Source organism: Carcharhinus amblyrhynchos, unplaced genomic scaffold (genome assembly GCF_965287045.1).
Source record: "Carcharhinus amblyrhynchos unplaced genomic scaffold, sCarAmb.v2.hapA scaffold_46, whole genome shotgun sequence".
NCBI classification, from domain to species: domain Eukaryota; kingdom Metazoa; phylum Chordata; class Chondrichthyes; order Carcharhiniformes; family Carcharhinidae; genus Carcharhinus; species Carcharhinus amblyrhynchos.
The window spans coordinates 372,163-390,186 of NW_027649787.1; the positions used below are offsets into that span (position 1 = coordinate 372,163).

The following is an 18,024-nucleotide window of genomic DNA, read 5'->3' on the forward strand; positions in this document are numbered from 1 at the left end:
CCATACCCCTCCCGACCACTCCCCACTACCCACCTCCCCCGCCGGCCCCTACCCCCGAGTCGGAAAACGCTGTAAATCGTCAGACTCAGGAAATCACATTCGGCAGAGGCGATCCGAGACACTACCAACACCATCCCTAAGGTGGCGCTAGAGTACTATGAAGTCGGAACGCAGTTAGAATCGCAGATTTATACATTGAGTTCCCAACATCTTCTCGGGAGCACAAGACGTTACTTGCCAACAGCACATCCATGGACAAGGAAACGTTCTGCTATTTGCCTCATACTGTCCGCCTCAGCTCATGCATCAATATTCCTCCATCTTGAAATCCACTTGAAGGATGCACTGACTGAGGAGAACCTTAAAAAGTACAATGTAACGTCGTTAAGGTACAACACAGGAAGACTTGTGTGACAAACAGCGAACGCAGCATGCGATAGACAGAGCAAATGTCCCTACAATGAGCAGATCATTGTCAACTGCAGTCCTGCCGAGAATGGAGGTATTAAATGCGATAGTTAACAGGTTAGGAAGCTCCAAACATATTTCTAAGCTCAATGACGGGGATCAGGCTCATCAGTGCAAAATACAAGGCTGGATCTGTTCTAACAAACTTCAACTAGAAGTGTCCAGTGGATGACGCACCCCAGCCTATTCCAGGAATTGCCAATATCACAGATAAATGAGTTCGTTAGATTTGATTAAATTATCTGAAAATAATAAAGTGCAGATGGCATCATTCACAACCATTTGAAGTTTTTTGCAGTCTTGGTCAGAGCAGGGGCCGAACCAACCTGTGAGACATCCAGAAAGGATGTTTTCTATGATACATCTGTAAAAGTTGGTGAGAGGCCTAGCAGAAATGCCGAATTTCCATAGCCATCTGAGAAAGTGAAGGCGTTGGTGGGGCTTTCCTAAACCTATCTTCGGCATGGAGGGACCAGGACAGATTGAAGGTGATCTGGACACCAAGAAAGTTGAAGCTCTCGGCCACAAGAGTAACAATGTTTTTGGTCAACATTATGAAAAGGATCATTCGCTCAGTTTTCCTTGAGGGAGCTGTTCACTCAGATTTCAGGTGGGGGCCGGAGGAGGGGGGGCGGGGAGGGCAAACGAACTACAAGTGGCGTTTCAAACCAATGCAAGTTGAAACAAAACATTAATTTTAAAATGTACCTGCTAAACATCAGTTCTCACCTGATCAGCTGTCTTAAGACTTCAAATCCCAATGAGAATAAGGAGTAGAATCCTGATCAACGCAGCAGTTATTGCAAAGGGTCAATATACATCATTCTACCAGACAGAATACTTGGAACTGTTAATGGGGCAAATGTTGATGCTGTTGGATTCTCTCATTGGAAACATGACCTAGTTCTGCAATGAATTCAGTGAAACGAGCAAATTCTCTAAGATCCCTCAGGATCCCCTGTCACACAATCTTCAGTAGAAAGATGGGGAACGCACTTTGCCACAAAAGGGTCATACATTCATGGGACTTGGCATCGCTGGCTATCCAGCAATTCTTTTGCCTATCCCTGGTTGCCCGAGGGCAGTTGAGAGTCAACAACATTACCGTGAGTCTGGAGTCCCATATAGGCCAGAACAAATAAGGGCATCAGATTTCCTTCGCGAAAGAATGAAAGAGTTGGGGTCTTGTCTAACCTCTTAATGCATCTGGTGTTTGATCTGGTCCCAAACTGTGCAGTTTTGGTCGCCGCACTTGCGCAAGGATATATTGTCCTTGGAGGGAGTGCAGAGGAAGTTCACTAGGCTGATACCGGAGATGAGGGGGTTGGACTATGAAGAGAGACTAAATAGACTGGGCCTGTACTCGTTGGAGTTTAGAAGGATGAGGGGGGATCTTATAGAGACGTATAAGATAATGAAGGGGATGGATAGGGTAGAGGTAGAGAGATTCTTCCCGCTTAGAAAAGATAGCAGGACTAGAGGGCACAGACTCAAAATAAGGGGGATGGGGGGGCAGTTTAGATTGGAGTTGAGGAGGAACTTCCTCACTCAAAGGGTGGTGAATCCCTGGAATTTTCTGCCCGTTGAAGTGGTGGAGGCTACCTCGCTGAATATATTTAAGTCACGGGTAGATAGGTTTCTGATAGACAGGGGAATTAAGGGGAGAAAGAGGGAAAGTGGAACCGATCCACTTAAGATCAGCCATGAACTTATTGAATGGCGGGGCAGGCTCGAAGGGCTAGATGGCCTACTCCTGCTCCTATTTCTTATGTTCTTGTGTTCTTATTTCCTTCGCTGAAGGATATTGGTGAAGCGGATGGGATTTTCCTGGCAATCGACAATTGTTTCATGGTCATCAGTAGACTTTGAATTCCAAATATCTTCTATTGAATTCATTTTCTTCCAGCTACCGTGGCGGAATGAGAACCAAGGTCACCAGGGCACCAGTTGAGTGCCTGGATTAATAGTCCAGCGAAAATACCACTCCGCCATCGCCTCTCCTTCTTTCATATGAAGATATTAGTAGAATGAACTTGTAGAATGGCTTCTGGCTACTGGGAACTGAGTGCCTGAACTGTCCTGCATAAGTGCATGACCTAGAATGAAAATGAAGCGAGTCAGTCGACAGGGCCAACAGAGGGTTTGGTGTGGGAGCAAAGTGGCCCATTCTCTCTGGTCAGGGCTCCTAGCTTCTACCCACACAAGGACGGCTCGCATGTTCTGCCGTCTGCAGAAGATATCGAGGGGCAGAGGTCGCCAGCCAAGATTCTATCCACTTTACACCACTGATGGAAAATTATTCGAGCCAGAAGCTCTCAGCGATTTGCTTGTTTTCACCGTTGAGACGCTGCACGCTCAGAGCTGCCTGGGGAGGGCACACCTTGGCTCTCAGCTTCTCACCGCAAGTAGCAGACTGTCTGCTGCCAGCTTTGATATAATGAACAAAGACCAGGCTACTGTATGAATGACCTTATGTACAATGTCCTCATGAATGCGAGACTAGGTCCATGTGTTTCTTCAAGGCCCAGTTTGGAAGACAAGTTAAAGACAGCCTGATTAACTCACAAATGAAGTATTGTGTCAGTTAGCGGGCAATGTATTCTCTCTGTACAGGGAGCGTCGAAATAACTCACTAAGGCTGCAACTGTGCATTCCAAAGGTATCCACCCACAGTCCATCCGGTATTTTACAGTTTCTGTGCAAGCAGATTGTGTCATGACCGAGGGATCATACATGAGGATATAGAACATAGAAAATTACAGCGCAGCACAGGCCCTTCGGCCTTCGATGTTGCGCCGACCAGTGGAACCAATCTATTGACACTCCAGCCTAAACTTATCCATATGCCTATCCACTGACCATTTGAACGCCCTTAAAATTGGCAAGTCCACAACTGCTGCAGGCAGGGCATTCCACGCCCTTACTACCCTCTGAGTAAAGAACCTACCTTTGGGTAATCAGTTTAGAGTTAATTTATTAGTCTTGAGTAAAGCTTATATTAACACTACAATCAACTTATTGTCAAGTTTGAAATCCCTCCCCCTAGCCGCGCCCCCCCAGCCGCCCCCCCCACACCCAAACCCCCACCCCCACCCCCACCAGCCCCCACCCCCCACCCCACTGTCGCCACAGCCGGGCTCCTGTTCGGGTCGATGGACCGCACTGGTACGTCTTTCAGAGAGTGGAAGGGACCCAGAGCATCCAGAGGAATCCCGCGCAGACACGGGGAGGACGTGCATACGGACAGTGAGGAAAACCGGGAATCAAACTCAGGTCCCTGGTGCTGTGAAGCGGCAGTGTTAACCACTGTGCCACCGTGCCGCCCCAGTTTTTGGACTGAACTGAGGAGAAATTTCCTCACCCAGAGAGTGGTGGATGTGTGGAATTCATTACCACATGGAGTAGTTGAGGCCAAAACGTTATGTGATTTCAAAAACAAACCTGGAGTGTTGGGTACAATTTTGGTTGCCCTTATCTGAGAGAATAATCTTACCCTTGCTACACAGGAAGGACAGTGATGGTGCACCAGGCTGATTCCTGAGATGACAGGTCTGTCAAGTGAGGAGAGACTAAGTCGGTTCGGATTGAATTCTTCAGAGATTAGGAGGGTGAGAGGGGGTCCCGTTGTAACTTACAAAGTTCCATCAGGTTTAGACAGAGTAGATACAGAAAGAATGTTCCTGAGTGTGGGGATTAGCTTGTGATTAGCTTGTGGCCCCCTCGGTATGTCAAACCAGTCAAGCTCTGTGTGGATGTTCTATCACTTGGCCCCTGTGACGCGTAGGCGGTGACCACAGTGCGTCAAATGCACGTGGCATCCAGCGGCGCAACGTCACCAGCACTACGTCATGCTTTCCATTGCCTCTTGTCATAGTTTCCACCCAATCACAAAGTGCAACAACTCACTGGGACTGAGACCAGGTGAATCCTTGACAGCTCAGCAAAATCAAACTGGTGTGAGTGGAAACAGGGAGATATTACCCATCTGTGCAAAATGTCCCAGCAATCTTTATCCCTGATACTCATTCTCCATGCGTTGTGGGCTCATGGTGAGTGTTTGCCAGGTGAGACATTGAAAATGGCAGCAGCCATGTTAGTTTTTAAGCATTAGTGTCACAAGTCGGCTTCCAGGGGAACTTCACAGTAACTTCATTACAGTGTTAATGCAAGCCTTACTTGTGACTAATAATCTTTATTTTGACATCGACACCGCAATGAAGTTACTGTGAAAAGTACCCAGTCGCCACACTCCTGCGCCAGTGCGGGTACACCGAGGCAGAATTTAGCACGGCCAATGCACCGAACCAGCACGGCTTTCGGTGAGTGGGAGGAAACTCCCATGCAGGCACGGGGAGAACGTGCACAGACAGTGACTCAAGCCAGGAATTGAACCGGGGTCCCTAGCGCTGTGAGGCAGTGGTGCCAACAGCCATGCCGCCTGGCTACAGCACTGCAAATGCGGCTCAGTGTTCGGTAGAAAGGATTTTCTGCTTCCTCCTTTCAAGTGAAGAAAACACAAATTGGGAAATAATCTAAGGAAGTATCATTGAAGATATTAACCAGATTGTTCTTAATTTACAGGCGATTTTTTTTTCAAACGGCAACTTTCTATGTCGAAATCTGTGGTAATGTTTGAATAATCTCTCTAGTTACAGATTCCGAGTCCTCGCTAACTCAAAGGCCCATCACAATGACAGCTGGAGTCGGCCAGACGGTGGATTTAACCTGTCACTACATATATGAGGTGGAATCCGTGGCTAGCTATTTCTGGTACAAACAAAATGTTGGTGAAATCCCGAAACTAATCGATACTCAATCCTGTCCGGGGGCCGATTGTAAGTTTGTTTCTAAAAAAGGCCACGACAAACGTGAATTGATACTGGAAATTCGCAATGTCCAGCCGGATGACTCAGGTTCCTACTACTGTGCTGATAAGGATAGCTATGCACCGCTCCAGAATGGACCCACACTACTGGTTGGAGGTAAGAGAGCAAGTGAAATGAATTCGGATTGTGCACAGCAATACCATTTGGTGTAAATAAATCGTAAACTGTGTCCCATTTTCTGTCCAGACAGGTCTACCAACAAGACGGCCCTGCTGGTATTTGTCCCGCCGGCTGGGCCGGATGTGAATGATGCCGTGCCCTTAGTGTGTTTGGTCAGTGGAGTTTCTTCCAACCAGATTGATGTTTTCTGGAATATTTCCGGTCGGGTCACTGAAGGATCGAGTGATCCCGGGACAATGGAGGGGGACGGGACCTACAGCATCAGAAGTCATGTCATGGTGTCGGGGGTAACCTGGAAAAGCGGCGCTGTCTGCACTTGTATTGTTCAACTGGGGACTCCAGGGAAAAACTGGACGAAGCGTGTGTCGAATTCCAAAACATGGAGAGGTGAAATGTTACTTTGTATATTGAAAGTTTCTATTCAACTTTAGAGACATTTAGATTAATTTATTAACGGATTGATCCCATCTTCTGGGAATATATAGAAGTATTTATGTAAATTTATATAATTTATATATATATATGTGTGTGTGTGTGTGTGTGTGTGTGTGGAAGTATATCTTTGAGTGTATGTGCATTTGATTTTCTTTGATTTATTTTTGTCACATATTCGTATACAGTGTAAGTATTGTTCCTTGTGCACTATACAGACAGAGCATATCATTCATAGAGTACATAGGGGGAAGGAAAGGAGAGGACACATAATGCAGGGTTGCAAGGTATAAAGAAAGGTCACCTTAATATGAGGATGGCCCATTCAAAATCCCAAGAGAACAGGGAAGAAGCTGTTCTTGAATCGGTCGGTATGTGATCTCAGACTTAAATGTTCGTATATATACCTGAACGTGTGTATACAGTTATATATCTGAGTGTGTGTATATAGATAAATATTTGAACGTTTGTTTACATAGTTATATGTGTGAGCATGTGTACATAAATACATACCTGACCTTGTGTGCATTTGTCGATAAATACCTGAGCACCTGTGTGTCGATGTGCGCGCAGAGGTAAATATCTGAGCGTGTTTGTGTCTATGTATGTGTATAGGTAAATACCTGAGTGTGTGTTTACATGTGTGTATATAGATAAATACCTGAGTCTGTCTTTACATATGTGTGTATAGATTTATGTCTGAGTGTGTGTGTGTTTATGTGTGTGTACAGGTAAATATCAGAGTGTGTGCGTGCATATGTGTCTGTATAGGTAATTGTCTGAACACATGTGTTTCTATATGTATGTACAGGAAAATACCTGAGCATGTGTATGTCTATGTGCGTGCATAGATAGATATCCGAGCGTGTGTAAGTCACTGTGTATATACAGGTAAATATATGAGCGTGTTTGTGTCTAGGTGCGTGTTCAGATAAATAGCTGAGCATGTGTGTGAACATGTGTGTGTACTGATAAGTATCTAAGTGTGTGTTTCTGTGCATAGGTAAATATCTGTGCGTGTATGTGTCTATGTGCGTGCAGAGATAAATTTCTGAGCATGTGTGTATATATGTGTATTTATTGATAAAAATCTGAATGTGTGTTTCTATGTGTAGGTAAATATCAGATCTTGTGTGCATATATGTGTGTAGGTAAATATCTGAGCGTGCATGTATATGTGTGTATAGGTAAATATCTAAGTGTGCGCGTATATGTGTGTGTAGGTAAATATCTAAGTATGCGTGTACGTGCGTGCATAGGTAAATATGAATGTGTGTGTATATGTGTGTACAGGTAAATATCTGAGTGTGCGTGTATATGTGTGTATAGGTAAATATCTGAGCGTTTGTGTGTCCCTGTGCATGTATAAATACATATCTGAGCCTGTGTATGTGTGCGTATAGAAAAATATCTGAGCGTATGGGTATGTGCATGTATGCATAAATATCTGAGCGTCTGTACGGATAAATATCTGAACGCGTGTGTGACTACGTGTGTAAAGATAAATATCTGTGTGTGTGTACAATATATGTCCGTTCTCGTGTGTGTGTGTGTGTCTGTGTGTGTAGATGTTTATCTGAACATTTGTGTGCATTCGAATTGCACCTGCCCCAGAATAGGTTCGTGTTTGTTACATTCTTCTCCGTTTCGCTTCGTATTTCTGAAAACATGTGCAAATATTTGAAATATGCAACCAGAAAAATCTCATTCAGCTCACTATCTTCGAAAGAGCTATCTTTTTCGGCCCATCATTTCCCCCTAGGCCTTTCAAGGTAGCTCCTTCATATCCAGATGTGATTTGCTCCCGGGAGGTTATTACTTGCTCCCGTCTCCCTTTCCGGGAAGTGAATCTAGGCATGACCTCTCTAAGGAAAGCAGCAGCGACCAAACTTGTTGCACCATGGTTGATTCTGCTGCAGAGGGGAGAGATAGAAAAGAGTGTCAGTGCAATACTTACAGGGGATTCAACTGTAAGGGGAATAGACTGACGTTTCTGCGGCTGCAAACCAGAATCCAGGATGGTATGTTGCCTCCCTGGAGCTGGGGTTAAGGATGTCTTGGAGCAGCTGTAGGACATTCTGAAGGGGGGAGGGCGAACAGCCAGTGGTCGTAGTAGCCATTGTACAAGCGACATAGGTAAGAAAATAACTGAGGTTTTAACAGTAGAATACACGGAGCAAGGAAGAAAGTTAAGAAATCGAGTTTCAAAGATAATGATCTCAAGATTTCTACCGGTGCCCCGTGCTGGTCAGAGTAGAAATGAAATAACATATCGGATCAATATGTGGCTGAAGAAATGATGTCAGGGGGATGGTTTCAGATTCCTGGAGCATTGGGGCCGGTTCTGGGGAGGTGGAACCTGTACAAATTGGATGGCTTACACCTGGGCAGGACTGGGACTGATACAAAGCCGAGCGTTGGCTAGAGCGGTTGGGGAGGGTTTAAACTAATATGCCAGGGGACTGGAAACTTACGTAAAGAGCCCTAGAAGGAGCGAGCTAGGACAGAATGTGGGGAGAATGTTCTAACTGAATCAAAATGAGGATGATTTTAAAAGGAAGGAGAACTCAGGAGATGTTATGAGAACTCAGGAAGCGTTAGAATTCAAAAACAAGGTACAAACACGAGCGTAAGGATACTTTATCTGAATGCTTGCGCATGAGCCGCAAAAACCCAGTCTGCAGGTGCAGCAGGTGGTCAGGAAGGCGAATGGGATGCTGGCCTTTACAGCGAGGGGGATTGAATATAAAAGCAGGGAGGTCTTGCTGCGACTGTACAGGGCACTGGTGAGGCCGCAGCTGGAGTACTGTGTGCAGTTTTGTTCGCCACACTTGCGCAAGGATATTTTGACCTTGGAGGGAGTGCAGAGGAGGTTCACCAGGCTGATACCGGAGATGAGGGGGTTGGCCTCTGATGAGAGACTAAATTTGGATCTGTACTCGTTGGAGTTTAGAAGGCTGAGGGGGGATCTTATAGAGACGTATAACTCAATGAAGGGGATGGATAGGGTAGAGGTAGAGAGATTCTTCCCGCTTAGAAAGGACAGCAGGACTAGAGGGCACAGCCTCAAGATAAGGTGGTGGGGGGGATGCAGTTTAGGTCAGACTTGAGGAGGAACTTCTTCATGTGTCCCCCCCATCCACTGTCCCATGGCCATCCACATTGAGGGAAACTCATTTAGCGATAATTTACCACTGCCAATCAGCCTAATAGCACATCTTTGGGGTGTGGGAGGAAACCGGAGCACCCGGAGAAAACTCACGCAAGCACGGGGAGAATGTGCAAACTCCAACAGACACTGGCCCAAATCCACGTGTCTGCACAGCAATCAGTGATAGCCACTGAGCTGTCGTCTTGCCCAGTATCTGGTCCAGTTTAAGCACACACTAACGACATGAGCACACACTAACGACATGAGCACTAATGGATGAGGGGGGATCTTATAGAGACGTATAAGGATAATGAAGGGGATGGGTAGGGTAGAGGTAGAGAGATTCTTCCCGCTCAGAAAGGACAACAGGACTAGAGGGCACAGCCTCAAGATAAGCCGGGGGGGGGGGCAGTTTAAAACGGAGTTGAGGAGGAACTTCTTCACTCAAAGGGTGGTGAATCTCTGGAATTCTCTGCCCGTTGATGTGGTGGAGGCTACCTCGCTAAATATATTTAAGACACGGGTAGATAGGTTTTTGGTAGGCAAGGGAATTAAGGGTTATGGGGAGAAGGCGGGAAAGTGGAACTGAGCCACTTCAGATCAGCCATGATCTTATTGAATGGCGGGGCAGGCTCGAAGGGCTAGATGGCCGACTCCTGCTCCAACTCTTATGTTCTTATTCGAAACAATATAAATGAGTTGACGTCACAAATCATTGCAAAAAAGTATGATTTGGACGCCATTACAGAGACATGTTTGCAGGATGGTCACGGCTGGGAGTTGAATATCCAGGGGTATCAAGCTGGTCGGAGTGAGGAACAGAAAGTTAAGGGAGATGGTGAAGCTCTGTTATTTAATGATGAGATTAGGGTGGTAGTGAGTGATAATAAAGGATCTATGGAAAATAAAGGTAGCATCCATGTTGAAACTAGAAATAGACAGGAGAAAAAGTCTCTGATAGGCGTAGTCTATAAGCCACCAGATACTGACATCATGGTGGGTCGAGAAATAAACAAAGAAATAACTGAGACATCTCAAAATGGTGCAGCAATTAGCATGGGGGATTTTAATCACCATATCAATTGGCCACACCAGGTCGGTCAAGGCAGCCTTGAGGAGAAGTTCATAGAATGTTTCCCCGATAGCTTCCTTGAACAGTATGACGTTGCCGCACCAAAGACTGCTACAAAAGATAAATGTGCACAGTGTTACGGTTAATGTATGAGCACGGATAGAGGATTGGTTAACTAAAAGAAAACAAAGAGTGGGGATAAATGGGTGTTTTTATCTGGTTGGTGATCAGTGGCTAGTGGTGTGCATCATGGATCAATGTTGGGACCACAATTGTTTACGATTTACATGGATTATTTGGACTTGGGGACCGAGTGTAGTGCGTCAAAATTCGCAGATGACACTAAGGTGGGTGGAAGAACAAAGTGTGCAGAGGATGCTGAAAGTCTGCAAAGGGATATTAATAGTCTAAGAGAGTGGGTTAGGGTGTGGCAGATGGAGCACAATGTTGGTAAATATGAGGTCATCCATTTTGGTAGGAAAAACAGCAAAATTGACTTTTATTGAAATAACAACAATGCAGCATGCTGCTGTGCAGAGGGACCTGGGAGTCCTTGTGCAGGGAGCTCAGGGGTTGGATTGCAAGTGCAGCAGGGAATTCAGAAGACAAATTGAATTTTGCCCTTCATTCTAGAGAGATGGAGTTTAAAAACTGCGAGATTATGTTGCAGCTGTATAGGATGCTGGTGAGGCCACACCTGGAGTAATGTGTACAGTTTTGGTTCCATATTTGTGAAATGATATATTGGCACTGGAGGGGGTGCAGAGGAGATTCACTAGGGTGATTCCGGAGTTGACAGGTTTGGCTTATGAAGAGAGACTGAGTAGACTGGGGCTATAATCATTGGAATTCAGAAGAAAAGTATAAGATTATGAAGGGAATAGATACGATAGAAGCACGGAAGTTGTTTCCACTGGTGGGTGAAACTAGGCATGGCCTCAAAATAAGGGGGAGCAGATTTAGGACTGAGTTGAGGAGGAAATTCTTCACACAAAGGGTTGTGAATCTTTGGAATTCCCTGCCCAGTCGAGCAGTTGCGGCTACCTCATTGAATGTTTTTTTAAGGTAAGGAGAGATACATTTTTGAACAGTAAATTAATTAAGGGTTATGGTGAGCAGACTGGTAAGTGGCGATGAGTCCACGAAACGATCAGCCATGAATTTATTGAATGCGGGGCAGGCTTGACGGGCCAGATGTCCTACTCCTGCTCCAAGTTCTTATGGTCGAGTGGAGGTGAGATCAGTTCTACTCCGCAGACTCCTTGGAAGCAGAAAGTTTTTGGACACCAGGTGTCCAAGTTTAAATCAGGTGGATTGGCCATACTAAATTGTCCCTCAGTGTGCAAAAATGTGCAGGATAGGTGGATTCGTCATGCTAAATTGTCCGTTAGTGTGCAAAAATGTGCGGGTTAGGGGGATGGCCATGTTAAATTGCCCCTTAATGCCCAAAGGTGTGCGGGTTAGGGGGATTGGCCATGCTAAATTGTCCCTTAGTGTCCAAAGATGTGTAGGTTAGGTGGATTGGCCATACTAAATTGCCCCTTGCTGTCCAAAGATGGGTAAGTTAGGGGGATTGGCCATGCTAAATTGCCCCTTAGTGTCCAAAGATGTGTAGGTGAGGGGGATTGGCCAAGCTAAATTGTCCCTTAGTGTCCAAAGATGTGCAGGTTAGGGGGATTGGCCACGCTAAATTGCCCCTTAGTGTCCAAAGATGTGCAGGTTAGGTGGATTGGCCATGCTAAATTGCCCCTTAGTGTCCAAAGATGTGCAGGTTAGGGTGGATTGGCCATGCTAAAACGCCCCTTAGTGTCCAAAGATGTGTAGGTTAGGGGGATTGGCCATGCTAAATTCTCCCTTAGTGTCCAAAGATGTGCAGGTTAGGTGGATTGGCCATGCTAAATTGCCCCTTAGCGTCCAAAGATGTGTAGGTTTGGTGGATTGACCATGCTAAGTTGCCCCTTAGTGTCCAAAGCTGTGTAGGTTAGGGGGATTGGCCATGCTAAATTGCCCCTTAGTGTCCAAGGACGTGTAGGTTAGGGTGGATTGGCCACGGTAAATTGCCCTTTAGTGCCCAAAGATGTGTAGGTTAGGGTGGATTGGCCATGCTAAATTGTCCCTTAGTGTCCAAAGATGTGCAGGTTAGGGTGGATTGGCCATGATAGGTCGTCCTTAAGTGTCAGGATGAATATTTGGAATTAGATGCTTGGGAGCTGGGTGGGACTATTTCGTGCATGCTCGATGGATCAATAGGCCTTGTTCTGTACTGCAAGCATACCCCCATCTGTCCACTTGTTTTATCTTCCCCTGTTTACCCCATCTCTCTCCCCACCAACTCCACATTCCCATCCACCAATCCTCCCTCCCACCCCTCCCCCCTCCCCCTGCTTTCTCTCTGTCGATCTTCAAATTTTACCCTGGTGTCGCTTTCTCGGTCAGTCTGTCCCAGCACACTGTTTGCGTCACTTTCACTCTCGCTCTACCTTCAGCGATTGATCACCCTCTGTCTCTCTGTCTCTCTGTCTCTCTCTGTCTGTCTGTCTCTCTCTCTCTGTCTCCCTCCCTGTCTCTCTGTCTCCCTCCCTGTCTCTCTCTCTCTGTCTCTCTCTGTCTCTCTGTCTCTCTCTCTCTCTGTCTCTCTCTCTCTCTGTCTCTCTGTCTCTCTCTCCCTCCCTGTCTCTCTCTCTCTCTGTCTCTCTGTCTCTCTGTCTCTCTCTCTCTCTGTCTCTCTCTGTCTCTCTCCCTTTATTTATTGATTTATTTAGTATTCTCCAGCGTTCTACGTTGACAATTCTTGTGTCAGTCACATGGTTCTCCATTTAAATGTCTATCCATCGCTCTCCAAGAATATTTATTTTGTCGTTTCCTTTTCTCTCTTTCTCAAAATCTCTTTGCTTCCTTATTGGAAATCGAGCTAACTACTTCTGTACAAGTTATCTGCTCTGCCTATCTCTCTATCTTTGAACAGCATTCTCTCAGATTGCTGCTCTAACTTTGAATAATTTATTCTGTCAATATATCTGGGACTTTTTTTTCACGCAGAGCGTGTTGAGTGGCTGGAACGAGCTGTCAGAAGCAGTAGTAAAAGCGGGTACAATTTTGTATTTTCAAAAAATTTTAGATAGTTACATGGTTTGGATGGGAGGGGAGGGATATGGGCCAAACACGGGCAAATAAGGCTAGCTTAGTGGTTAAAAAAGGGGCGGGATGGACAAGTTGGTGCCAAGTGCCTGTCTCCGTGGTTGTGAGACTCTGTTACTCTATGATTCTGCTTCGTGCTTTATCCTCCCCCCTTTCCCTATGTGCCCCTGTTCAAAAAGTGATCAGTCCCTCTGTCATGATGTCTCTCTGTCTCTCCCTTTTCGTTTTGGAAAAGTGTTTTTTAAAATCTCTCGATTGGGAAACACGGTGTCACAATTATTCGCACTGATGCCTCACATTGCTAAGTGCCCCGGGTTCAATTCCGGCCTCGGGAGTTGCCTGTGTGGAGTCTGCACATCCTCCCCGTGTCTGTGTGGGTTTCCTCCGGGTGCTCCTGTTTCCTCCCAGAGTCGAAAGATGTACGGGTTAGGTTGATTGGCCATGCTAAATTTACCGCCCACCGTCAGGGGGTTTAGCAGGGTAAATACGTGAGGTAACGGGGATAGGGTAGTGCAGACCCGATGGCCCGAAAAGTTTTCTTCTGCATTGTGGGATTGTATGGTTACTCCATCCCTGAATTTTCCATTCATTTCCCACCTCCCCCGCCCCCGCGCACCCCCCGCCATTTCTATGTATGCTCTTTTCAAAGAAATGCTCAGTCTCTCTGTCACTATATCTACCAACCTCGCCTTGCGTTCCATTGTAAAAATGTTACTCTGTTATATGATGGGAAAGTGTGCAAAACTTTTTGCCATTTTCCGGTCAAATTGGACAGTTAGATTGAACAAAATCCTTCGCTTGTTTAATTATTTCCACACTTGATTTTCGTTGAGTGAAAGTTTCAATTCTTTTTTGTAGATTCTCCCGTCTCGACCACCTGTCATTCCCTGTTTTTTTGGCGTTTGTCGGCCGCGGCGCTTCTCCTTCTGGGGATGGTCCTTGTGGCCGGAAGAAGGATCTGCAGGAACCGGCAGAGAGGTCGCGATCGTTGGGGGGGCGCTGTTACTCCGCGGCTCTCTCAATCCACCCATTCATCAGTGAGTTATTGACACTTCTGAGCGGGTTCGGTGTGAGATGAATCCATTTTAAATTTCAGTTTAAATCCCTCTTTCGAACAGGAACCGGGAACAGTGATGAGGAACTGACAGAATCCAGAGAACACAAACAGAATAAAGAGGTGAATAGATGGAATTATTATTGATAAACCACACAGATACTTTTCATTAATTATTAATCCGCGGTTTAGAATGCATCACCACCACAGAAAGTTCTGGAAAACCTCAACGAATGGCTTCCAGGGGCAGAGAAAGTTTCGAGGCCGAATGACAGCTCTTCCAAGTTAGTTTTTTTTTGTCCAATTCGATCGTTGGACATTTGATTTGATTTGATTTCTCCCAAAGTCCGAAAGGTGTGTAGGTTAGATGAATTGGCCATGCTAAATTGGCCCTTAATGTCCAAAGAGGTTTGGTTTGATTTATTATTGTCGCATGTATTGGGATACAGTGAAAAGTATTGTTTCTCGCGCGCTATACAGACAAAGCATACCATTCATAGAGTACATAGATTTGATTTATTATTGTCACATGTATTGGGATACAGTGAAAATTATTGTTTCTCGCACGCTATACAGACAAAGCATACCGTTCATAAAGTACATAGATTTGATTTATTATTGTCACATGTATTGGGATACAGTGAATAGTATTATATCTTGCGCGCTTCACAGACAAAGCATACCGTTCGCTGAGTACATAGATTTGAGTTATTATTGTCACATGTATTGGGATACAATGAAAAGTATTGTTTCTTGCGCTCGATACAGAGAAGACATGCCGTTCATAGAGAAGGAAGGGAGAGCATGGCGAATGTAGTGTTACAGTCACAGCGAGGGTGTAGGGAAAGATCAACCTAGTCCGAGGTAGGTCCATTCAAAAGTCTGATGGCAGCAAGGAAGAAGCTGTTCTTGAGTCGGTTGGTAGGTGACCTCAGACTTTTTCCCCACAGAAGAAGATGGAAGAGAGTAAGTCTGGGATGCGCTGGGTCCTTAATTATGCTGGTTGTATTTCCCGAGGCAGCGGGAAGTGCAGACAGAGTCAATGGATGGGAGGCTGGTTTAAGTGATGGGGCAAGACCGGTTCTTGTGGTCTTGGACAGAGCAGGAGACATACCAAGCATATGGTATGGAAGGATGTTCTGCCTCTGGAGGGAGTGCAGCGAAGGTTTACCAGGGTCATTCCGAGAATGAGGAAAGATTGACTAGGTTAGGATTGTTTTCGCTGGAGTTCAGACGAATGAGGGGGGATTTCACAGAAACTTATAAAATTCTAACAGGACTAAACAGGGTAGAAACAGGGAGGATGTTCCCGATGGTGGGGGGAGTCCAGAAACAGAGGTTTGAGGTGTTGGGGTAGACCATGTAGGACGGAGGTGAGGAGACATTTCTTCACCCAAAGGTGAACCTGTGGAATTCATTCCCACAGGAAGTAGTTGATGCCAAAACATTGAATGCATTCAACCGGCGGTTGGATATAACACTTGGGGGTGAAGGTTATGGGGAGAAAGCAGGGTTAGGCAATTGGGCTGGACGACCGGCCATGATTGTAATGAATAGTGGAGCAGACTCGAAGGGCCAAATGGCCTCCCCTTACTGCTATCTTCTATGTTTCTATGTAGAACATGAGGCAGCATAATCAGAGACCCTGCCCACCCTGGACATACTCTTTTCCAACTTTTTCCTTCGGGAAAGAAAAGATACATAAGTCTGAGGTCACGCACCAACCAACCCAAAAGCAGCTTTTCCCTGCTGCCATCAGACATTAGAATTGACCTGCCTCACATCAAGTTGATCTTTCTGTGCACCCACCTATGAGTGTAACACTATAACTTGCACCCTCTCCTATCATTCTCCATACACGGTACGCTTTATCTGTATGCTGGGCAAAAAAACAATAGTTCTTAAAGCATAGACCATAGAACATTACAGCGCAGTACAGGGCCTTCGGCCCTCGACGTTGCGCCGACCAGTGGAACCAATCTAATGACCCTCTAACCTAAACTTTTCTAATGTTATCCATATGCCTATCCAACGACCATTTGAACACCCTTAAAGTTGGCGAGTCCACAACTGCTGCAGGCAGGGCATTCCAAGCCCTCACTACCTCTGAGTAAAGAATTAAAATACATGTGACAATAATGAGTCCAATGAAATCAAATCAAAATATTTCTTCACACACTGCAGGATTGAATTCTAAAAAGTTATACAAAGCATTGGGCAATTCTACATCTCAAAACTGAGATGGATGAATGTAAGTTAGGGAATGGATTAAGGATTATTCAACGTTGGTGTGTTACTGTGTGTGTGTGTGTGTGTGTGTGTATGAGTTGAACCGATTGAATAGCGTAGAGGGTTTCAATGGCCTCATCTATCCTAGTAATAATGGTATGGATTACACTAACTGATCACTTTTCATCCGTAGACGCTGTGGGACAGGCCTGGCCTTTGACCAGGATCCAACCCTCTAACTCGAGGGGAAACAGAGAGAGAGAACACGCCGTGTGCTTCTTGGATGTCTAGTGTTGTAGAAACATTCTTCTTATTGCACGGTAAATTTCGAAAGTACAGCCAGTGCAAAGTCGGACGGCTCGATATTATGATGGCGCCCAAAGTGGAAAACGAATATATTCTTGATGTCCGCCATTCTATGACGGAATATCGCCTGTAGTGCAAATTCACCTCTCCATGGTTCTAATTTCTCATATCAGTTTTTAAAATTCTATTCTGGATATTCTACCGTAATTGTGCAAGTAATAGTTCAAAATGTAACTTTGCCCGAGTTACCTAAATACTGATAAAAGTTTGTGAATACCAAATATAAGCTGTGTGATTCCGGTTTCTATAAGGGTTTAGGACAAATATATTTCCGGTGGCTCTTCAACTAATTTACAGAAACATTTTTAGGGTGAATGCGTGTGAGTTGGAGATGGGATTAAGGACTGACAAGACATTTTAGCAACTGGTTGGGATTTCGGCTGTCTGAATATGTAATCTGCATGATAAGATATGTCCCGAGCCTTAACTGGATGTACCCTGGTTTTGGACACTGGTATATTTAATCCTGAACGAAAATTATCTACAATCCATACTCCCATCTGATAAAGCGGGTAAATGGATTATACAGACGCGAAGCTTAGAACTGTGACGATTTCCAGCGCAGAAACAGGCCATTCTGCCCGTCAAGCCAGTGATATTTGTTTGAACCGGAAATTTAATCTAAACTCTCGTTTTATTTTCCAATGCCCCTTTAGAATTATTCGTCTTTCACCACACCACCCTTTAAATGGTGATTTTTCTCCTTAATTCTTAATAAATGTTGACGCCTGGATGCCGAGGCGATAGCTAGTGTTATTGCTAGACTTATAATCCGGAAAGTTAGGTAATGGGGAGCAGGGTTTGTGTCCCACGACGGCAGATGGTGAAATTTGGATTGAATAAACAAATAAAAAATCTCTGTAATTACGAATCTACTGATGACCATTGGCGATTGTCGAAAAATAATGTGATTGATTATAACCTGCCCTCCATTGGCAACTAGGGGTGGGCAATAAATGTTGTCCAGCCAACGGTGTCCATGTCCCACGAATGCATAAATAAAATCCATACAATTTGAAGCAGAACCCGTTGGGTTGAACTGCAAGCTGGCGAACTGTGCTAGGGACAATTCTTCAGACGCATGAGCAGATTAGCCAAATGAGTGAGT

The 18,024-nt window shown here is 45.3% G+C and overlaps 1 protein-coding gene across 1 annotated transcript in view; it reads left to right on the top strand.

Annotated features, from left to right (window-relative positions):
• Positions 1–5,158: 5,158 nt before the first annotated feature.
• Positions 5,159–18,024, top strand: part of LOC145337317 (immunoglobulin kappa light chain-like) — a 30,728-nt gene continuing 17,862 nt past the window's right edge. Inside the window, exons 1-2 of the mRNA XM_080182117.1 lie at positions 5,159–5,450; positions 5,541–5,761. Of these exons, the coding sequence (XP_080038243.1) occupies positions 5,159–5,450; positions 5,541–5,761 (513 nt within the window). The remainder of the gene's footprint in view (positions 5,451–5,540; positions 5,762–18,024) is intronic.